This window comes from Larus michahellis, chromosome Z (assembly GCF_964199755.1).
Source record: "Larus michahellis chromosome Z, bLarMic1.1, whole genome shotgun sequence".
In the NCBI taxonomy this organism is placed as follows: domain Eukaryota; kingdom Metazoa; phylum Chordata; class Aves; order Charadriiformes; family Laridae; genus Larus; species Larus michahellis.
Genome location: NC_133930.1, coordinates 86,453,742 through 86,477,232, shown reverse-complemented (window position 1 = coordinate 86,477,232; position 23,491 = coordinate 86,453,742). Strand labels below are relative to the sequence as shown.

Sequence of the window (23,491 nt, the reverse complement as noted above, 5' to 3'; positions counted from 1 at the left end):
CATCCACCAAACAGTGCACCCATCAAATCCATACCTCTCCAATTTAGAGAGAAGGATGTTGTGGGGAGCTGTGTCAAAGGCCTTACAGAAGTCCAGATGGACGACATCCGTGACTCTTCCCTTGTCTGCTGATGTACACAACTCCATTATAGAAGGCTACTGGGTTGGTCAGACAGGACCTGTCCCTGGTGAAGTCACGCTGGCTGTCTCGAATCGCCTCCGTATCCCCCATGTGCCTTAGCACAGCTTCTAGGAGGATCTGTTCCATGGTCTTACCAGGCAGAGGTGAGGCTGACAGGTCGCTAGTTGCCAGGATGCTGCTTTCTACCCTTTTTAAAAGCAGGCGTAATGTTTACCATTTTCCAGGCACCAGGGGCTTCACCTGACTGCCATGACTTTTCAAATATCATGGAGAGTGGCTTGGCAACTACATCAGCCAGTTCCCTCAGGACTCTGGGGTGCATCTCATCAGGTCCCATAGACTTGTGTATGTTCAGGTTCCTCAGGTGGTTGCTCCTCCAGTGCTGCCTTGCGGTCCATCCACTCGAGGTGTGGGGAGAGAGGCTGCCAGTGAAGACTGAGGCAAAATGTTGTTGAGTCCTTCAGCCTTCTCCTCACCCGTTGTTACCAGCTTGCCAGTCCTGCTCATCAGGGAGAGTGTGCTTTCTTTGGCCTTCCTTTTTTGGCTGACGTACCTGTAAAAGCCCTTATTATTATTCTTTATGTGCCTTGCCAAGTTCAGCTCCAGCTGCGCCTTGGCCTTCCTGACCCCATCCCTACACAGCCGGGCAGCCTCCCTGTGCTCTTCCTAAGGTACTGCCGCCTGTGCATCTCCTTCTTCCCTTCAGTTTGACCAGCAGGTCTCGACTCAGCCGTGCTGGTCTCTTGCCCTCCTTTCCTGATTTCTTACACCTGGGGATGGAGAGCTCTTGTCTAAGGAAAGCGTCCTTAAAGCTCTGCCAGCTCTGTTCTGCTCCTGCGTCCCTGAAGGCAGTTTCCCAGGGGATCCTATTGACTAAGTCCTTGAACAGCTCTGTTCCTGACTTCTGACAGCTGCAAAATAAGGTGCAAGCACTTAAAATGAGATAAATGCGAGACTGTATTTCTTTTGTCTGTGAAATCCCGGTTCTCAAACAGACTGCGGGAGGGGCCTACGTGATCCTTCCTTGTCTGGGGAAAAAGGGTTAGAAGTCTGAGGTGAGATGACAGCTCACGAATCTGTGCTTTAGCTACTGACAAGCTTTTCAAAGTTGTAGTATTAAAAATAAACCATAAGATTCTACTAGCATTTTAGTAGAGTAAATACAATATAGATACAAATAAATACAAAACAGAGTTTCCTATTTTATTACAAAAAACCTCAAACCACTGCAGGCTGAAAAACTTAAAATATATTGAGTGCATTAATGCTGTGTCATAAGATTTGAAACGTTTCTGAGCTAACCTGATGTCATGTTGTGGGTCCTCATCTCTCTATTTGCCTGCAGCCTGTCAAAATGATTCCAGTGAACAAATGACAGAAGCAGTTGGCAAAGTGTTTTGTATATACGCGTAGACTGTAGCATCAAGGAGGCAATGTTTTTGTAACACTTTTTCACAGCTCTTTTTCATCATGTTCTCCTACATTTTCTAGAAAGAAATCCAGACGATGCATCTGCTTTCACAATGCTTGGTTATTTGAATGAGTATCTGGATCTAAAAAGGCAGGCGGCAGATGCCTATGAGAGGTAAACTATGCACCCTGAAAAGTTTACTGATAGAAGCTCCTTGACCTTTTTTCCATGCACCATCTGAAAAACTGAAGGATTTTTCTTCTCTCAATTCAACAGTACATTTCAACTAAGTGTACTGTAAGGGAAGGTGTGGGCATGTTCTTGTATCAAATTTGGACATGCAAAAAGCAACTGGAGAAGTAAAGGCATTCCAATGCTTGCATGTCTCACCTGGAAATTTAGCTAATTCACTGTGTGGGATTTAAGTGAAATTTTGGGTGTTAGTAAGCTTGGTTTTAGTTTTGGTCTCTACCCTATTCTAATTAACGGAGGCGGTTGGGCTTTGTTGGTTTTTTTTCTTCTCTCTATTCAAATGGTAGGGGGAGGTGGTGAAGGGCACCGTGTTTGGTGAACACGTTTGCTGATGCATTAGAACAGTAAAATACGCTCTTTTTGTGCTTAATTGTCATAGAAAAGCTTTGTCATAAAACATTTATCCATTCTGCTCCATAACTATTTTCAAAATATGCATGTTATAGTCAGATGGTAATTATTCTTAATTGTGGTTATTTTCAGGGCAGCTTCATTGCTGAAGAACTCTGAGGATACTGAGAAATACCACATGGCAATGCAAAACTATGGCAGGTCACTGTGGTAAGTGTTTGTTGACGGATTTTCACAACCTCTGACTTCAGCTTTGGGTCTAGCGAATGCAGTGGCACACGTGTGAGGCTGAAAGGTGGTCGCTAAAAAATAGTCTATTAAACATCATTCTTAATTGTAGACAGGTTTCACTGAACTTTGTATGTGCTGCAGAAATGGGTAGTGTATTTAAAAAATAAAAAAATAAAAAATATATACCAGATTGCAAGGTATTATTGCAAGGAATTACTGTATGTCTTCACAGTTTATAACATATCAATGATTCCCTTATCCTTAGCTTGGTACTTAAGTGCCTTAACATAGTCTACACAATGTAGCTGTTACATGCTCTCCAGAATAAATTAGGCTTTTTATGAGCTCCCCATTTGATGTATGTAGTAGGCTTAATCAGAATAAAATAGCTGCTTTATGGTTTATTTGAAATTCCCTCTGCCTGCCCTTCGATTTTGTGTTGACTTGTACAGCCCGAAGCGAGTGGGGTTGGGGTGCTGTGTACATGGTCTTTCTGCCGATGGCTGTCTCTGCTACAGTCCTACTCACAGTTCTAAGTTCCCTTCACAATTCCCTTCTGCTTCTCAGGGAATGCAGGACACAGGTTTTAACAGATGAAGAGTTTCAAGCTTCTCTTTGACGTTAGATAGCTCAAGCTCTGCTAATTAGATATTTGTGAGCTTTCTAAGGAAAGTTCATATATTCTTCAGTTTCTGTACCTGACACTGGAACTTCTAGGCTGTGATAATGCATTCTTTAACTTCAGGGAAGATTTTTAGAAGCAAATCTTCAGAAGTTTCCTGTAGTCTCACATCCAAGCTGTATGTGTGGTGATTCCTGTGTGCAACTTGCACAAGAGCAAAGCGCCAGTAAATAATAACTAGTTCTAATAAACTCAGTCCTGTATAATTTCTTCCATAGTGGTCTTAGAACAAGAATGCTGTATGTCTGCCTGTATGTGCATTTGCCTGTCTGTGTGAATGCATGCTTTGATTTGCTTTTTTCGTATTTCTCCTTTGCCCACTCCATTGTGTTGACCATTAGGTCACATAGCCGACATGCAGATGGAGAGGATTTTTTTGTATCAATTGTTCTTCATGCAACAGATAGTTGGAGAGAGTAACAGCTATAACAGAAGGATAGTGAGGAATATTGCACATTCTTGTCCTAATCTTCTTTTCCAGGTGTCTGCTTACAACTGCTGTGGAAAAGAGGATGCTGATCGGCAGGGCCAGCTTGTCTGAATCACAGCAGCTGTTGCTACATCCTTCATACCAGTGACTGTTTTTGTTTTTACAGTGCCCTTGGTCAGTGTGATAAGGCCATTGAGGTTTACACATCCATACCCCTAACTGAGTTTGATGCCATTGTGGGGATAGCGTTAGCCTACTTCAAGAAAGGACTCTTACAAGAAAGTATGAAAGGTAAGTGTCTGCCAAATTCAAAATGTTATGGGACATTTCTCTTGAGATTAATTTTAACAAAATTTGTTTGTCTGACCAACCTAGCTGTAGTTCACTCTTTCAGTCCTAATGCATAAGTACAATTTCCACAACTATTTTAATCATTAGGCTGTTCAGCAGGGTGCTAGAACTATTCAAATGTGCAAAGGGAAGCTACATTTCTTCACATGTTTAATTCTTGTTCGTTAAGCTGTTGTGCACTTAGCTTCCCTTGTTCTCAAATGAAATGGCTTTCCTGGAAAAAATCAGTTCTTGGTAGGAGATTAATGTGTTGCTCAAAGCACTTTATCTTTAATGATAAATATAAGTGCTGTGTTGTCGTGTTCTGCAGTGCTAAGATGTGAGACTTCACAAAATGGGATACTGAATTGTCAGCGTAGAAGTGTAAGCACTCGCAAAAGAGCAGACAGCATTTTAAATAACTCTTAGTTTTTAACTGGACGATGTGTGAGCATCTGAAGTACTATTTCATAAATAAACTATCACAGGGGAGTATTTATACGGTACTCTTTCAGGCTTTTTCTCAATATCCCAATAACTACTTTTGAGTTTTCTTTCCACTTGATACGTATTAAACTCCCAGGCTCTAAACAGCCCTGTAAATCTGGCGTTTCCTAGCGTACAGTTATTTCCAAAGTCTTAGTCAACTTCTTTTGTCTTCTGCCTATGATTTGATGTGTGAAAATATATTGAACCTGAAGGCAAAGTGCCTCTGTGTGTGTTCTGATATCATTCCTTTCGAGAGGCTTTATAAATGTTGTAGTTTTTTCTCTTAACTTCAATTCTGAGTCTTGACTTTTTACCAGCCTATGAAAAAGCCTTGTCTGTTGCTGATTCTGAACAAGATAAAGCACATATCCTGACTGCCTTGGCAATAATAGAATATAAACAGAATAAAGTGGATGCTGCGAAGACACTGCTGTTTAAATGGTGAGTGGAGGGAATAATAATCAGTATATGATGATATATTGTACTGCTGAATCCTCAGATTTACTTTTTGGGGGATCTCAGGTGGATATTTTCTTTTAGTGTTGCAGAGTAAAAACAGGAGTGGATGCAGTGTTCTTTTAAGCTTATTCATGTGATATGTCTGGGGTTTTTTATGGCCTGTGTCTTCTTCCATATCCTTAAAGCAGTATGGAGCGGAAGGGTTAGTGGGATGGGCAGGTTGGATGTCTAATATCCTTGAATGGTAGTCTTGATAGGTCATCTTTTAAGAGACTGTTAATCTGTAGTTGTCACAGGCATTGGGCAGTGTTTTTTTGCTCTTTAGCTGTAAGAAGTCTAGATGACCAATGAAAACAATTTCAGTTTAAATAGTCAGAAATCTCCCGAACAATTGTGTTCCAAGCGTCATAGACCAGGGCAATCTTGTAGCTTACCCATGAAAAGAAACAGATCTATATCAGTTGTTCACTTAAGTCATGAATGTCTTTTTTTTTCAGAGCTGTGGAGGCTAAAAGCCCATGCGTCATGGTTAGTCTCCTGGTAGCTATGGATTAAGAGCTAACATCTCAGCCTCTCAGGATCAGCTTTCTGTCGGTAGAGAAGTCCAGTAGTGTCTGAACGGTCTCCGTCTTGCCAGCAGATTCCTGAAGTTACTGAAATAGCGAAGGTCCATGACCTAGTACACTCTAAATCCTGAGTAACTGATGATTAAGTAGCTAGGAACCTGATATTTCCTACATCCTATTAGTCACCGACTTCTACTTTTGTTATAAACATCAACAATGAGAGTTCTCTAGATGATGTTAGTTGTTTGTGTTTAAAGAAAAAAAAAAAGTAAATGGTTTAGGAAAGTAACACTACAGTGAATATGGCTAGATCTGTGTTGGAAGCACAGTGCTGCAAAGGTCGATTGTAGTAACAAGAACAAAAATGGTGCATTCTAGTCCAGTAGAGAGACGTCCCTGTTGACTGGAATTCATGCTAGATGACTTAAAGGGCCTGAGAAGGACCTTGAACAAGAAGCTGCCCTTCTTTTCTCACGGCAGCTTGGCAGAGGGATTTTTAGCAGTGAGTATGTTTTTATAGCTAATATGATAAAATCTCACTTCTTACTTGTCTAAGGGCAGCACTTTTGTACCAGGTAACACAGTGCTGGCTATTTAAGATTATGTTTAACAGGTGCTAGGGACTGAAAACAAAACGGAATCAGATGTTTACATTCTTGTCTTTTTTTGAAGGTGTTGTGGTTTGAGGTAAAACAGAACCAATTTTCTGATTTGTAATTTTACTTTTTAGCTGGGCCTCTTCTAACTGACTAAAGTCTGAAATTAACAGCATACTGTTCAGACACTGTTCACTCTCAGAGTGATAAGACCTGATTATACCAAGGAACGGGATGCGCAAAGGCTCTTGCTTAGACTTATTGCTATAACAACCAAGGTCAGCTAACTTCGCCGTTTGCCCCGTTAGAGGGCCGGAAGGGGAAAAGGGCAGAGGGGTCCCACCTGTAGGCAGGAGCAGATGGGACAGATGACCCAAAACTGACCAACAGGGTATTCCATCCCATCTGCATCAAGCTCAGTGTAAAAGCTGAGGGATCAAAGGGGCAAAGGGGACTCTGGCTCGTTTTTTCTTCTTTTCAAAAGTAATCATTAGAAGCTTGATTAGGAGCCTTTAGTCATCTGATAAGTGAAAATAAGCAGCACTTCATTCGGTAGTTATGTTTAGGACATTACAGTGAAGTAACTCCAAATTACTGCTGCCATGCCCTGTTTTGTTATTTGCCTCCATTCAGTTTATATTGCAATGTATTGAATTGCCTTTATTGTTAGAACATCTCCAACTAGTTACATCAGTTCAGGTCTTTGATTCTCATTGTACTGAGCTCACTGTTTGTTTTCACCAGAGCTGAAGATCAGGGGATTAATTTAAGAGTTCTCCAACTATGCTAGGAAAATATACTGAAAAAAAATCAGTAAGTGTATCTAGTAGGTCTCCAATAAAGCTTGGGAATACTATTGATATGAGGAACTGCCTCTCATAATGAAATGAGTGGAACAATGCAACTGACACTGGTACTAAAACTAGATGGTGGAAAGCATGCTCAAAGTACCTTACACTGGAACAAATCTTGATGTAAACCAAGGCATAGTTTCTCAGAACGTGCGTGTTCTCAGAAAGAGCAGTTCTATGCAGCAGGCTCATTTCTGTCTTTTTTCTTCCTGGATTTCTGTTGCAAAGTTGTAAATAGGCAGACTACAACTCTGTTTTGATACGAGTTAGAAGTATAAATGTCTTCAAGAAAAGAAAATAGTTGTCAGTGTTAGTTGTCTCTTACCATTCATTTTATGGATGCTGCTGAAGGACAATTAGTGTGCCATAAGCTTGCCAAGTAGCTATATGTTATAAACTTGAGTGCTGAAATGGCACATAAACACTGCTGTTTTCCATATCCTGAGACCTCAAGTATACTGATCTAGCTTGATCCACAATCCCCCAGTGAGAGGCTGTTAATTCTGTAAACCATACAGGATACATAGGAGCAAGGGGACTTAGTTGTTTACATTACAAACTTACTGTAATGTAAACAGTAGGTTTGATTTGTGCTCCAAAATAGTGTCTCCTTCCCTCCCTCTGATTCAACAGCTCATTAAAGGAACCTAGTACGGAAAGTCTGAAGGCTTTGTGCACACTAGGACTGGTAAAGCAGGATGCTACGCTTGCGACAGCAGCCCTAAAAGAATTACTGAAGCATGAAAAAGGGGACGATAGGATTTATGAGAGGTGCCTTATTGCATGTGCTGTTTATGCATTGCAAGGTAGAAATGTGGAGGTCCAGAGAGAAGTCTCCAAAGCAATACACAGGTATGTATTTTGTCTTTCTTTAGATTGCCTTGTAAATGTATTGCTTTTGCTAACATTGAATAGTAAGCAGACTTCTGTTCACTTGCAGCATTCTTCTAAAAAAAATTGTTTTTCAAATGTGAAGCGTTCACTTACAGTTGTAGCATCAGCTGTCAGAAGCTTGCTTTCCGATTTGTGGGATCAAATGGCAGAAGTTTCATGGCTTGTTCGAGTGTTTCTGATTTTATTTTGGAGGCTTCTTTGGTAGCTACATCAGTTCACTGCTCCTGTGAAAGCATTTTTCATCATCTGTAGCAAAACCTTCAACCTAGAAAAGTCTCTGGGGCTCTTGTTTAATATTTAACACCCTCTGAAGCTGTTCATTCTGTTAGCTAAATGTCTCGGTTTAAATGTTTTAGCCTCAGCATTCTAAAAAGGGGGAACCTTAATCGATGCCTTTAAGCAATACACACCTCATAGTTTCTCCAAGTGTTTTTTGAAAACTATGCAAATTGTTTTTCTTCAACTGCAATTAAAATTCCTCATTCTTCACAGTATGAGGACAAGACCTGTACTCCTAAAGTTTGTTTTCTTCCCATGAGTATTGATATGCATATTGTACACTTTAGTTCTTTAGCCAGACACATAACTTCAATTTTGTGTTGTTTATGTTAAATCTACTTCTATTTTCAACCATACTGCGTTGTTTTCTTAATAGAAAAATACCCATTTGGGATTTATAGCAACTGTCTGCCGAGTGATGCAAGACCAGGTTCGTATCTAAACCAGAAAGTCTAATATCCTTGTTCTCTTCCCAGTAACCCTGATAATCCTGCCCTCTGGTCTCTTCTGTCTCAACTAGTTCCGCTGTATGCATCACAAAAGGCAAAAGTAAGTGCATTACTGTAATGCTTGTGTGCTCTTCACATCCTGAATAGTCAGTGTTGTTTCTTAACCAAAAAAAAAAACCCACCCTTCGGTACATGGACTTTCACTAGTGAATTTGAAAACTTAAGTTTTACGTACTCGAGCACATAAGGAGCAAGGCACAGGTACATACTGAAGTTACATACCCAATTATTTCCAACTTTCATGGGGTAGCAATTCTTTTGTCTTCTTGAAATAAATTTACAGGAAAAATCTGCTAGAATTATTGCAACATGAGAAGAATGTACTATGTATAATTTTTTGTGTAGTTTTATACATAAGTAAGTGTGTATATAAATATATATTAAGATTTATGTATGTTGAATGTGGTTAATCTAGTTTCACTTTTCACGTTAGCCAGTATTTCCTTGATGCTTTTATGCTTATTATTAGTTCTTTTCCAAATAACTTAGCACTTCTCTCTTAATTTGTGTCAATTATGTAAACAGAAATAGCACCTGAAAACAAACCCCTTTCTAAAATTATAAACGCAACATATGGATAAGCTCTAATCCTGAATGTCTCTGCCTAATTCTTTATAAAGAGAACGTGCTGTAGGCAAGGAAAGGATCTCATTGTGCAAACTTTTTGTTTCTGATTAACAAGATACAAAATGTAATATAAAGATCTTTTTATAAAATCAGTCATATAACCAAATCAATTATTTATTTTTTTTAATCTTACAGGGGGGAGCTGTGGCAGGAACCATTGCACATGTACTTGATGTAAACCATGGAAAGGTTTGGCTTTCTTAAAATGCAGACTTTATAATTCCATAAACAACCCTAAAATTAATTCCATCTGATCACTTATAAAAGCAACTTAACACTATAATACGTTCTGTTTTGTAGGAAGTCCTGCTCAATATTGCAGTTAACCAGTTGGCAGCAGGATGTCACATGTTAGAAGATGAGAAAAATAATCCCCTGAAAAATATTCAGAAGGCAATCCACCTCTGTCCAGGTTACTCTTGTTCTCAAACACAGTAGTGTTTTTTTTTACCCATCAGAAACAAAATTACTGTGCTAACAAAAAAAATCTACTTTTCTTGGGTTGTTTTGTTGTTTCTTGGGCTTTTTTCGTTGTTGTGTATGTTTTGTGGAGAATGCTTAGAGTTGAAATCTTAACTGTCATTCCAAGTCTAGACATGGGGAATTAAACCACACAACAATAAAAAAAAAAATCGCCGAGTTTTGAGGCTTGTTCTGAAAACTTGTGCAATTTGTTAATCCCTCGCAGGAGAAGAGGGATTTTACTTTGTATATTAGACAGAAAAGAAAGACACGTGTTCCCTCAGAGTCAGCATGCTACACCAAGCAGAAGAGATTTATTCATCTAGCTTGAGAAATTGGGTTAGAAATGTTCTGTTACAACATGCTGGTTCTAAACACAGGCAACTGTTCACCTATTACTAAATGGTGATCTTCATTAAATGTATGAAGTGCAAATCTAGTGGGGTTTTCAAGTGATAATATGCACTTGAAATGCCAAAACATTGTTTCTTCTGCAGTAATTTTGCTCTGATGCCTTAGTGTGGCTGCAAGTTAAAAATTTCAATTACTTTCGTACAGGTACACGCAAGACTATGACCGCTATTCACTAGCGGTCTACTTTTGCACGACCAGTTAGGTTTTGCAAGGCTTCGTTAGATCTTTAAGCTTTGTTTCGTTTCACTGGCAAAATACATTCTCTTTGGGATGAAATTTACACGGGTGAAATTTTCAGCTGAGCTCTGTCCAGTTCAGGACAGACTGCTCTTGCCAGTCATGGTTGCTTGGGCAGGGTAAAGCTGACGCTGAAATTAGCAGACACTAGAAGTCGTCAGCTATGGCCGTAACTGTCATGCTAGTGATCGGAGAAGACTGAACCTGTGTGACTGAAAGCTGTGGGTGGCGTCTTGGGAGTTTTGCTGCCACTGTGACACAGCACTAACTGATTGCCAGGTTTAATCTGTGCAGTCAGAAGTAAACTGGCAGCTTCAGGTTAGCACACCAGTGGCTATGTGGAAAATATGTTACTTGGCTTTAGAAACAGCATCTTGTAATTTGAAGAATCTTAGTAGTTAGAGGCAAATAGTTATCAGCTGCCTTGGGCTGAGCTGATGTAAGGGTCTGATTGTATTACTTGCCTTGTTCTTGCTATCTTTTATTTACAGCATGTAGTTCCATTGATGGCTGTGTTTTTATACTTAGTCTGGTAAAGACCATTCTAAATGAACTACCAGCATATATAGAATGGGCATGAGTTACCTTTAACCATTCTTTTCTAGATAATCCTGCTGCCTGGGCAGTGCTAATGGCAGCCTGTCATGCTGAAAACACCGTAGTCTGTCTAACTAACACCCAGCCAAAGCGAACGGATCTCGAGATGACACTTGTATCTACAGTTTCAGCCAAAAGTAAGCTACACAAATTCTCAAGTTAAAAAAATAAAATAAAATGGAAATGCTCTAAGAGTGGAATACTCTTCTGAATTTCAGAAATTTGCAAATAAGCTGAGAATTGCTTAGTAGTAGTTTCATCTGTAACTGTATTTTATCACATAAAAATGCTAAATCCTAATGCACAGCTAGGGTTAATTACTTAATCTTAGCTTCCTTTCCTGTCCAAAGCCTCAAATGCTTTTTTAAAATAGCACTTCTGAACTCTGATGCCTAAATGGGTGGATGAATGTATTGCAGCACGGGAGCACTGTGTACAAGGGAAGGCTGAAGCACTCTTCAGTTCTGTAACTTTTCCAGTATAGGGATAACCTCAGCCTCAGTCTTGCTCAATGTCCGTAGTGTTTTGAAAACTGGTATTAAAATTCCATGTTTGATTGATTATTCTCAAACCGTGAACTCAAATTGTGTATTCTTTTGTCCACTCTTGGTTTTAATTTTACCATCTCTTAAGGTTCCTACTAATGAAGGAAGCCATGTGAGGTTAATACTCCTAGAAGTTCTCCCTTACCAGATCTAGAGCATGTGACATGGTATGGCTCTACAGCACATACAGTAATCTGGTTAAGTGTTTTATCTGTTTTTGCAGCTGGAAAAAATAACCTTCCACATAATTATATCCGCAATCTTGAAGACTGGTGTCTGTGTCAAGCTATTACCAGTCTAGAGGAGACTGGTAAACTCTCAGAAGCTGAAGCTCTTTGTACCAAGGTATGATGGTATCGTACAGACAGATTATTGTAGAATTGTATAGAAATCATGATTTGTGTGCACTTTACAAAAAGGTATTTTTGGATTAGCAACTGTCTGTTCCATCAGAGCTACAAGATGCAATGGTTTTTGGCATTTTCCCCCCTCTCCAAGATCCTTAGCGCTGTTTGCAACACCAAAACTGTGTTAATAGTTGAAACAAGCAGTGCATGACATAGTATCATAGAATCATTTAGGTTGGAAAAGACCCTTGGGATCATCGAGTCCAACCATCAACCCCACTCTACAAAGTTCTCCCTTACACCACATCCCCCAACACCACATCTAAACAACCCTTAAACACATCCAGGGATGGTGACCCCACCACCTCCCTGGGCAGCCTATTCCAGTGTCTGACCACTCTTTCTGGGAAGAATTTTTTCCTGATGTCCAGCTGAAACCTCCCCTGTTGCAGCTTAAAGCCATTCCCACGTTGTCACATGACAACGTGAAGTCTGCCCTTCCTGTCTTTATTCATTAACCTAGTATTAAGCAAGACGTTATAGAAATTCAAGGCAAGAAATCCAGGTAGGAGACTTGCAGAGGACTTAAGTGTCTTCTGCTTTGTTGTGTTGGTACTCCATTTCAGAGCCACAGCTGGATGCTACAGGTTTAATTATTAAAAAGAAGAGTCTTGAGGCAACACAGCTGGGGAAGGGGAATGGGATGTTAACAAGCCTCAAGTATGTGGATCCTTGTGTGTTTCGTGTGTTCATGAACAGAAGACTTGGCAAAAGATTAGCAGAAAAACAGTTGGACTCAGCAACACACATAAGCTCCTTGCTTATGGCATTTCTGTATTAACGGGGAAGGAGTTTAAAAAACCCAACAACCACTATCAATAAAAAAATTAATTCCATGAACATGCTGGTTTTCTAGGAGGAAGTACTTTCTTGTCTCTTCGTTTGCTTGGTGAGGAGGTGTTTTCCTTTTTTGGCCAGCATGTCTACTGACCTGTTGTACATTAAGAAGGATCAGAGATTTCTAAACATACCAAGGTGGTATTGTTTGGTTTTTGTTAGATAAATAGCTTGGGGAGAGCACAGTCAGTGACTGCAATTTGTGAAGAACCGAGAGTTAACACTCCTTGTACCACAAACTCCCATTGACAGTTTTGGACCCCAGGATTCTCAGAAAGCAGCGTAACTGGGTATGACGGTCAGGCGCTGCAGTCATTCAATTTGAGACAGGCAATGTGATTCCATACGTATTAATTGGGGAAAATTGCAGCAAATCCTAGCACCTACCACTGTGTTTGAGAAGGTCTCTGCACGTCCACGTACTCTTTGCAAAGTGGCAGCTTGTTAAGGACCCACAAACAACATATTTTGTTTTATAAAAAAAATGGGTGAAAAGTACAAGCGTTGTTTCTTATAACAAATCTGGTTTGAGTTATAATTCTTGGAAGTATTGTGATTTGAACAGGTAAAATAACATGTAATATGACTTGAAGAAGCTCTATATGCTTCACCTGAGAAGGGTAGTGCAACAGATGGCTGTTTTTCTGTCTTTACTTTTTTGCATGAGTTTGTTCCGAAAAATACTGTATCTGCTGTTATTGAACAGGAAATGTTTAGTAAAGTGCTTCTGTTCCAGTGTGAATAAAGCAGCTTAGCTGGGAGAACTGAAATTGCTTGGAACGTACTCAAGGTCACTTTTAGCCACAGGACAGGTTTTTGCTTCCATTAGCCCAAATCTTGTAATGATTGTGAAGCCAAAGGAGAACTAGAGGTCTGCCATTTACCTATCTATCTTTCGGAAACTTCTAAGGCTACGACAGGTACAAAATTTAAAATAGAATTCAAATGTATTTTGAGGACAGAAAAAACGTTCCTATTTTCATGTGTCAATTTCTGGAACACTCCTTTCTGTAGAGTAGGAGGAAGATGCCATGTTGCAAGCATCCTGAGAGTGCTTGCAATGCTGTTTTCTGTAAAGATTGAAATGGAAGAATCAAAGTATCTTCTGATATTTGGAAATGATACTTCTGATAATCACATTGCGCCTTGTTTTGGTTTTAGGGTTTAAAAAGCTGCCCTGAGCACCCAGCTCTGTTTTTGCTTTTGAGACAAATTCAGTGTAAGCAGCTGTTGCAGTCTCACAAAGAGCTTCCAGACAACGTCCTGGAGGAGCTTCACAAGACAGTCATGACCAGTTCAACTTCAGTTGCAGCCTGGCAAGTAAGTGTGGATCCTCTCCCTGACTTTGGTGTGCTGCTCTCAGCGCAGTATGCACTGTAAGTGGCTGAGAGTTTGTTTCACTGTTCGCTTTTATTTGTCTGCCAACAGCCAATGACAGAAAAAAACGCTTATGTTTAGTCCTTTATAAGGTTTAACATTATGCTAATTTTCTTTATTAGTTGAAGTAATAAGGACAGTTCATAAGAGCAAGCAGACGCAGAGGCGGGAGAATTACAAACTCGAGATAAACCCCTGGCATGTGTGTCTTTAGGGATCTGTGGCTTGGCATGTGAGCAGAAACTGGTGAAATGTTTCATAACCCATACGAATAGATGGAAGCAAATGGCTTCCTAATGTACAATTCCTTATTCAGGGTCTGAAAACCCGGGTAAGTCTCTTTCTCCATAATCTGATGTCAGGTGTCACCGTTCTTTTGTGTAAAGTGAGACTGCAGGGAAGAGCAGTCACTCCCAGTAACAGCGTTCACTCGCTCCCTTCCATGGCATCACTAGAAATCATTTTTAGTTTAATATGAAGGCGCTATAACTTGCTTCATATGCTGCTTCTGTGAGACAATCTGAGAAGTCTGTCTCACACATGCCAAGAGATCTTTCTGGTGATGCAGCACACTTATTTATTTATTTCCTAACCGTTGCTGTTAGATACGGTTACTATCTTCCTTTACCAGTGTTAGCAGCATGTTGTTTAGAAAAACTCCTTGAACTTCTAGAGTCCTTTCTGTAGTTATAGGATTTATGGTGCTTCCTCCGCCTGCTGAAAAAGTAAAGCCTTGTTTGTGGTAAGATTCACTAAAGTAGATTTCAGTCTTAGAAAATCAGTGCAAGGCTGCTGTGGAGGTCCATATCTCACTTGTTCCTTGCAGATTATCTTCCCTTCTGCGACATACGAGTATCATTTGTGGAAAGGTGCTTTTTTGATGCATTTTTCTTTTGCTTCTGAGGCTTTGTCTTTCTGAACTGCAGAACTCATTGGGATTGGATTTGCAAAATACAGGGCCATGCAAGACATGATTGTATCCTGTTTTAGTAAAATGTTTTGAAAATGGAATTAGGGCTTACTTATATTCTTCAAGCATCCCTTGCATAGCCAAGTGTCATCATGCCTACAAGCAGGGAGAAGTGAGCTGAAAGCGTGTGTGTCCTGGGGGGGGGGAGAGAGTTGTTTTGGTTTTTTTTTAAATCCAGGCCACAGACAAGATAGCTCTGAGGAAGATCTTTTCAGTCTTCAATTAAAGAAGATATTTTTCAGGGCTTGGATAGCATTCTGAAAAAGCCTGGCTGCTACATCTGTTCCTAATGGATAGATCCATGCTTTTATGTTTTCTGGCTTTAGACTTCCTAGGAGTTTGATAAATGTTTTGTCTTGCTCAGAAGTATCCATCATGATGCCTTACAGTTTTACTAAGTTAGAAGGGCCGTTAATTTGCTTTTTGCTTAAGTTTTTGGCTTATTGGTTGTTTTGCAAGATTTAGGAGTGCTGCTGAACTCCTGATCTGATAGCTGCTCTCCTTTTTGTGCTGCAGCTTACTAAAAAAATAGATAAAAGCTGATCTGGCAGAGCTGCCATTGTGCTTTTCTACGAGGGTTCTCTTCTCCTTCACATCTTGAGTGCTATGTATCTTCAGCAGCAAAGAACTGAGGCCAAAGAAGGCTTTTTTTCCTGCCTGGAATGGCCTCCTGAATGGATGTTTTACCTTACAAAGCAGTACTGCAGCTTGATGTCAAGGATGCAAAATCTCACTAGTGCTAATAAACGCTTTCTGGTGTGTCTCTTCTTAATGATAAATAACTTAAAGGGTTATGAATTTTGCCCTTTCTAACACCAGTCAGTCTTTAGCTAGGAAAAGCCCAAGGACCTTTGCTTAAAAGCAAGGGAATTGGTTTTTTAATGTTTCTTGGTTTGCTTGGTAATCCAGCAAAGAATATTCCTAAATGCGGCTTATGCATCTTGGTGCATATTGTGTGCATGTCTGGGATTTGCAAACTTGTGGCTGCGTCTGCTTCAAAAAATGAAATGTGACATGACGACAGAATTCAAGAGGGAGGAGTTAGAATCCTTTTCCTTCTCTTCATGAACAAATCCAGGACATCTTGTACTGGTGGAGCAGGCAGCAGGAGCATGAAACTCTGAACAGATCCCAGTGTCTACTTCCTTTGCCCATCGGGCTCCTCCAGGATGACCCTGCGGGGTCAGAAGCTGTAGCACAAGTATACACCCATCGTCTGAGTTCAGGCTCACATTGCAATATCTTTTGTGTTCCTGACATTACTCAGATGGTCAGGAAAAACCTTTGTTCCAGAGGAAAAATTATCTTTTCATCTCTACAGAACTTTTAGAGTCAAATGAGGCACCACACAATGTTGTTCTGGTCCGAAGGGTGACTTTCACAAAGCCAGTCATGTTATTTGTTCACCTGTGTGCAATCTCCAGATTAAGACATCTGTCAAACAGTTGTCCTTGGGTGGTCAAGGGAACTCTGAAATAAGTTACTGTGGTGAGATGTACTGCCAGCTCATTTTCCTGCAGCGCAGTGGGCAGTTTGTTGTTGGAATGAGGGCTGCGTGGGTGGTGGTGTTTTAGCTAATAGCGTGCTGTGGTGCTCTCGTAAATTGAACTGAACGATATTAGCTAATGGATGTGTGTTTTGGTGGCTCCATGACTGATTTTGTTGGATGCTTATTTTCAGTGGCTGGCAAAAGTCTATCAGTCTCAAAGAATGATGGTTGGAGCAGAGATGTGTTACAGAAAGAGTCTGCAGTTGGCGTCACAGCAGGGCAGCTGGAATGGGAAGTTGTCCAGCCTGCTCAGGCTCGCTATGCTCGCACTGGAGGTCTACATGGTAGGATAATCAAAATTACATAACTGCATGATTTAATAGGAGTTCATGGGATGCAGGGCTTCTGCAGTCTTTAAATGAAGCCCCTGTTTAAATGAGTTTGCATTTTATGAATTGCAACTGGAGAATAAAATGAGACTGCAAGAGGAAGCAGACTGTTTTTGGAATGTCTCTTTGTAAGAGAGGTTGCTGTAAAATAATCACGTAGAACCACCATGTACATAAAGAAGCTAACTTGTTCAATAAGTTTTATTTCTCTAATAACAGATTCAGTTTGATCATCCAAATTGATGTACCCTGCAATCTCTGTCCTCCTGTTCAGACAACTGCCTTAATAAACATTTTTCCTGCACTGGTGCATGGAGACTTCAGTCAAGTTTCAAGTAACTTTGTGCTGTATGGTCGTTTCTAGATATGGTGCCTTGCCTTGAAGTATAAAGACAATCTAAGGGAAGTGTACTTTGTGGTATAAAGAAAATTATTGTACTCCTTGCACCGAGGGGCCAGGTGAACATAATTCACATTCTTGGCAAGTGTCTGTTCTTTTTAAGCATTGTCACTCTAGAAACTTGAAGTGCACTACCAGACTTCTTTAAAGCCTGGTGTAAAGTAGATACTGCTGTGATCTTGCCTAACTCTTTTTCATGTATTTTAACAGATGGTTGAGCTAACGGCCATAATCAAAATCAGGCGAAGTAACCCCATATATCCTGAGTGCTTATATAAGAAAAGGCAGCCAGTTTTACCAAGGATAAAGCTGCAAAGCTGTTGCTTCTGGTGGGAAAAGAGAATCCCCCTCAGTGTAGACGAGTTTCTTTCTCACAAGCCATATGCTTCAAATGGCACAATTTGTCAAGTGACAGGATTTTTTCTTCCATGATTCTTCCATGCGTTTTCTAGTGGTCTGCTTCCTGTTTCCTATAGCTCTTAAATGTCTGCACAGGTCGCAAGGTACCCTCTAGCTTACTTAATACTACTTCTTCAAATGCTGGCCTGAAGTGCCTGAGAATATACAAGACTTTGTTTAAAAATTTAATTAGTACAAAATTGATTATCTCATCTCTGCTTTTTGCATGAGCGGAGCGGCTGATCATTGTATTTCTGTTCGGTCTCTCTAATCTGCACTGGCTTAATAAAATGTGCAAAGGCCTGATGAAAACCTTGCTCAGATCCAACAAAGCTCTTTGTTTGAAAATGGCTTGTCTCCCAGTTATCTGTCCAAATGAAAGTTTGGGCACCCCTTCAACTGCAGGGATTTGAATGCTATCTTGACACAATGGGGGTAACAAGATTTTTCTTAGGCCAAAAGATACAGGGATTTGTTCCATAGTTGGTGTATTAGGTAATTGGGTACATGGGATGAAAATTTACAAGGTGAAGAGCAAACAAGGGTTTCTGATTAAAACCAGCATTACTAAAATATGTATGGAAAAAATAAAAAGATTTGTTGCATAAATGATCAAGTGGGATGCTGGCAAGGCTGGTCCTAGAATGTTTAGCGTGACTTTTTCCAGGCTTTTCTAACCACTGTTTGTTGTTGTTTTCAATTTTGGTTCGCTTTTTTAAAGAAATCTCTTTCTAACCTGCCAAATACTTTACATAACTCAGAACAGCTTGAATTAAACCTGCTCTCTAAAAAGCTGCAAACAAAAACTGATTACACTACGGACTACAATAAAGCCCTTTCTTTTTTCTCTTTTTTCTCTTTTTTCTCTTTTTTCTCCTTTTTTCTCTTTTTTCTCTTTTTTTCTCTTTTTTCTCTTTTTTCTCTTTTTTCTCTTTTTTTCTCTTTTTTTCTCTTTTTTTCTCTTTTTTTCTCTTTTTTTCTCTTTTTTTCTCTTTTTTTCTCTTTTTTTCTCTTTTTTTCTCTTTTTTTCTCTTTTTTTCTCTTTTTTTCTCTTTTTTTCTCTTTTTTTCTCTTTTTTTCTCTTTTTTTCTCTTTTTTTCTCTTTTTTTCTCTTTCTCTTTTTTTCTCTTTCTCTTTTTTTCTCTTTCTCTTTTTTTCTCTTTCTCTTTTTTTCTCTTTCTCTTTTTTTCTCTTTCTCTTTTTTTCTCTTTCTCTTTTTTATCACAGGCTGATGTCTCAAATGAGCACTGGCCATCCTTGGTTCAGGAGGCAACAACTGAAGCTTTGAAGCTTTCTTCTTGCCCCCTGGCAGCTCTCCTACAAGCCCTGCTGCAGTATAATCGCAAAATGGGAGCAAGGTATGCATTATCTGTTACGTTTAAATGGAACACGCTGTCCAAAAGTACAAGTGGTCATTATCCCCAGATCTAACTCCAAGAACTAAAAGAAAATTGAAAACAGGAATTAATTCTGGAAGTAGTATGGCAGTGAAAAGGGAGAGGGGGGAAGGGGTTAGTGGTGTGTGGAGCAGGAAGCAGCAGAATCTTCCTCTTTTTCTCAAAAAAACTATAAATAAGTTAATAAGGAAGTCTATACATTTATCAGACATGTTGTTAAATAACACAGTGGAAAAAAATACCACTACCCTATCTACTGCTGGGATTAATTTTGATCCTAAATTGGGCTCCCAGTCAAAGTTCGTGTTCATTCCTAAACAGCCAGGTGCTCATTGTGGCTTTTTGAGGAAGGGAAGGAAGATCTGGGAGAGGGCGCTTGGAAGCCTCCTACTTTGTGAGTTTGGTTATTAAGTCTAGTTTGTCTTTTACAGTAATTTTCCTTAAGCTACGGAAAACTGGAATATTCTTGACGTTTTTGTTCAGTAATTTGACCTGGTTTTACAGATATTTCTAACAAACTGGCTTACTTTCTCTGTGGGCTTTTAAAAAGATGACAGGCAGCCTGTGATTGTGACTATTGTGGATTGTAACAAAATTGGGCTGAAAACTTATTTAATCCCTTAATATCAGCCTTAATACAATTTCAGATATTAACTTAGGTGAACAGTAAGGTGTGTCACAAGATATAATTGATCTGCCTAGGTGCTTCAAAATCCTGAAACAAGAAATTAATCGTAACTACTAATAGCAAACAAAAACCAGATGTAACCTCTCAACAGCCTGTTCAACACAGTGTACTGGAAAATCACATTGCTTACACAGGACAGAATTCTTGAAACAAGAGCCGAAGCTGGTGGAGCACCAGTGGGTGAATAAGACATCCATAAACTCAATTGCCAGTTTTTACCAGATTTCTGATTTGAAAATGTCTCAGTTAGCTGTAAGCTGATGATGTTGGAAGGGAGTATCAGCCAAATAGAATTTTAGATTTTGTGTACCACTTTATTCCAATTTCCTTCTCTCCTGCAATTTCACCTCTTGCCTCTGTGTTTGCAGGAACTGCAGGACCTTTTGTGGGTGCCTGGATTAAATATATTTGTCTGTAACATTAAATTTTCTTGGGATCATTAAGACTTATTGTGCTACCTGCTTCTTTCGGGTGCACTGTCTTCCAAAAGATGTGTTTCATAGCTCTTGAGAATACCTGCTGCACTTGTTCAGCAGATCACATACTGAAATCAGAGATTATGCTGAGATCACAGACAGTCTGGTGTTTATCATGTTACAGCAGCAGTTGTAAAATCTGCCGTGTCAATCTAATTTGGGTTACTTGCAAGTTAAAGTGCTAACTTGAGTGTAGTATGTTAAGCATAACAATGGTGGCAGTCCTCCTTAGCGTTCTAGATGCAACTAGGTAGGAAACAAAGGAATGCACAATTCTGCTCCCTCACTTTCTTGGGCGGTATGGAAGTAAGGACCTGCCATATATTGCTCCTGATAATTGTCACTTGCTCTGGTATACTGGTGTGTTACATTCCACCTTGTCAGTTGCATTTGATTTGGGTGATGTTTTGGTTATGCTTCTAGGGAGACTCGTCGAATGTTGGAAAGAGTGGTATATCAGCCAGGTAATCCAAAAACCATAGTGTCAGTGGCACGCTGGTACCTCCTGCAACATCTGTATGCCAAAGATGATCATGAATTAATACACGTAAGTCAGTCCATTTTATACAGAAGTTCAGCCTATTGATGTTGAATATTGTGCTTGCAACTTGGAAGGCGGGTAGAGGGAGCGTAGGGAGGTGCTGGCTTGCCGGCTCTAGAGGTTGCAACGTTTAAGGATTCTGTACTGACAAAACGTACCTCAATTTTTGAAATTGCATCCAGTTTCTTTGATAGTCTTCCATTCCTCCATGCAATACTATTGAAAAACAAATGGTAAAATCTCTCTCTAATCCAAACTGGCAAGAATTCTACTAGTGACTCTCCAGTAGACATGAAGACCATTTTATCAGAATTTTACCAGAACACATTAATGCACTAAAAATGTTAGTCCTAGCCTGGCTGGAACAGCATGGTGTCCTTGACCCAAAAGATCTGAACAGTGGAGTTCTGTACTTAAGATTTTTATTATTTCTGTAATGGCACATTGTTTTCAGTACATAGTAAGTGGTACCTTAGTTTCTTTTGATAGTATTTCACAAGTGGATTTTGTCAAACTCACAAAGCCACACAGCTCTTTCATGTGGTGCAAAGAGGGGTCATTCATTTTGACTTCTGATTGGAGTCACTTTGCTGCTCAGACTCTGAATACACTCACCTAATAATCTCCTCGCTGCTGCCACTGGCACAATGAGCTTTTTTGCCCAGATTAAAAGCTGTTCCCTGGTGAAATGTTGAATCCGTAACAAAGTAGGTTTGGAGGTACAACACATTAAGCAGGCTTGGTGTTGACAAAAATCTGTACACAGACACACAGGTTTATAAAAAAGCTAGAATTAATGAGTTCAGATGGTCCCAATATGATCTCATTATGCCTGCCTCTGCATGGTGATCTGTATTCTGTCAGAGAGTACAATAAAAATAATGGCTAGGGTAAAGATTTGCTTGATTCTACTTCATGGTTTTCCTTTTTCATGTGTATAATGTGATTGGATTACAAGAGAAGTGCCAGAAGATTCATGAACATCTGTGAACATTAGGCTGCCATGGGAGCTTTCTTAACTAGTAGAAACGCTGGAAACAGGAGGTGTGGAAAGTAAATCAAAGAGGGGTAAATTTGCATGGGGAAGGCAAAAGGGTGCCTTGGCAGTTTTAAGTAGCTGAGGAGAATGCTCCTGTTTGGCAAATGTCGATTTATACAAACGTACTCGCAGGAGGCAAGGGAGGGGGGTCTCGCGTAGCTCGGCTTGTTTCATTGCCAGCAGGTGACAGACTTGTCAGGGCTGGTCTCAGCCTCAGGTGGCCAGGGATGCTGCTGTAGCCCATTGCGATTTAGCAAGTCGCTAGAGGGTGGGGTGTTTACGTGCCCGATGCTTTGAGGAAGCTGATGCGTAGTGTTCGATATTTCCTACCTGGGCTTCCGCGTTACCTTCTCTTCCAGGGAAACCGCACAGCAGAAATTAAAATGCGTTTGAGATTGCCAGTAAAGTACTAACAGTAAAATATTAAATTTTCAGTTCTTCGTTGTTTGTTTTTCCCGGCAGGTGCTTGTAGAAAATGCCAAAGCTAATGGAGATGTTCGAGCTCTGGAACTAAATGAGAAATTGTCAGCAAGTGCCTAGTATGGACTCTCTCAAGTGAAAAATCTTCTATTCACACAACTTAATCAGTCCATCTTCCAGGAGCTGATGGGGTTTGGGCTTTTTTATTTGTTTTGTGTCTGGTTTTGTTTTGTTGAAGCAACTGCAACCTTGTCTTTGTTTTACTTTTTCTTGAAAAAAAAAAAAGGAGGTTACTTTCTTATTGACATGGGTTCCACCATAGAAATACACTGTATTTGAAAGGAAAACTCTGAATTTTGCTATTCGTTTCTTCCTCACTGAAACTTCAGCGCTACTCGCAATGAAGAGTACTTGTCTGCGTCGGCCACACACAGAAGTACAATATTAACTGCATTGGCAGTGAGGCAAGGTGGTTTTGGTGTAGAATGTTACCAGTTAAGCAGCAGCAAAACTTCTCTTCCAGGTATTGTAAGGCGTTCAGAGATTTAAAATGCCCGTATTCCCCTGTGTCGTGGTTTAACCCCAGCCAGCAGCTAAGCACCACGTTAGACTCTTGCTCGCTCCCCCACTCTGATACACTTCGTTTTGCAGTTGAGACACAAATCCACTTGGAACTTCATGTATTGTGTCAGTTTATACTTTTTTAATTTTACTTTTTCTTTTAGCTAATTACAGCAGTGTATCCTCTTGACTGCAGGCTTCCGAAAACATTCCCATCAAGAAAAGCTTGTGATTGTCAGGGACAGGGCCATATTTATAAATGTGTGTAACAGGCTCTATTTAAGTCTTGATAATTCTGCTGCTGACTGCTTAATTGGATGAATCATGACAGTGGTTCTTAAGACGTGATGTTATTTTGCCTTTATGTACGTGAAAATAAAAAAAAAAAAGCAATTATTCTAATCTGTTAGCGTTACTATTGGGGATTTTCAAGCTGTTGACAAGAGTCACGATAGCTGTTCCCTTACTGGTTTGAAGTTTCTTAAAATTACTCTCTGTCCATCAAAGTCTTATGGTGGCTCATGATGGTCCCTTATTGCAGAGAAGAAAGGGTACTTCCAAGGTCTGCAGTGGGGCTGCGTTGGACACACACTTGGTTTTGTGCTTAAAGCCAGCAGGATGCCAAGCTGGGGTGTGTGGGACCTGCGTCTCTGTGACTGGCCGCGATCTCCGGAAACCACCGGCGTGACGCTGTCATTTCAAAGAGGAAAACTAAGCTCTGTAGGCTGGGGTTTCTACTCTGGGGAG

General features: G+C 40.0%; 1 protein-coding gene across 1 annotated transcript in view; it reads left to right on the top strand.

The window, feature by feature from the left end:
- The window catches only part of SKIC3 (SKI3 subunit of superkiller complex), a 53,846-nt gene extending 30,355 nt beyond the window's left edge, over window positions 1-23,491 (top strand). The window contains exons 28-42 of the mRNA XM_074569229.1: window positions 1,634-1,727; window positions 2,289-2,366; window positions 3,666-3,790; window positions 4,636-4,759; window positions 7,424-7,642; window positions 8,440-8,512; window positions 9,235-9,288; window positions 9,400-9,511; window positions 10,818-10,946; window positions 11,578-11,699; window positions 13,760-13,918; window positions 16,626-16,778; window positions 18,850-18,980; window positions 20,607-20,730; window positions 22,226-23,491. Of these exons, the coding sequence (XP_074425330.1) occupies window positions 1,634-1,727; window positions 2,289-2,366; window positions 3,666-3,790; window positions 4,636-4,759; window positions 7,424-7,642; window positions 8,440-8,512; window positions 9,235-9,288; window positions 9,400-9,511; window positions 10,818-10,946; window positions 11,578-11,699; window positions 13,760-13,918; window positions 16,626-16,778; window positions 18,850-18,980; window positions 20,607-20,730; window positions 22,226-22,303 (1,775 nt within the window). The 3' untranslated portion in view covers window positions 22,304-23,491. The remainder of the gene's footprint in view (window positions 1-1,633; window positions 1,728-2,288; window positions 2,367-3,665; window positions 3,791-4,635; window positions 4,760-7,423; window positions 7,643-8,439; window positions 8,513-9,234; window positions 9,289-9,399; window positions 9,512-10,817; window positions 10,947-11,577; window positions 11,700-13,759; window positions 13,919-16,625; window positions 16,779-18,849; window positions 18,981-20,606; window positions 20,731-22,225) is intronic.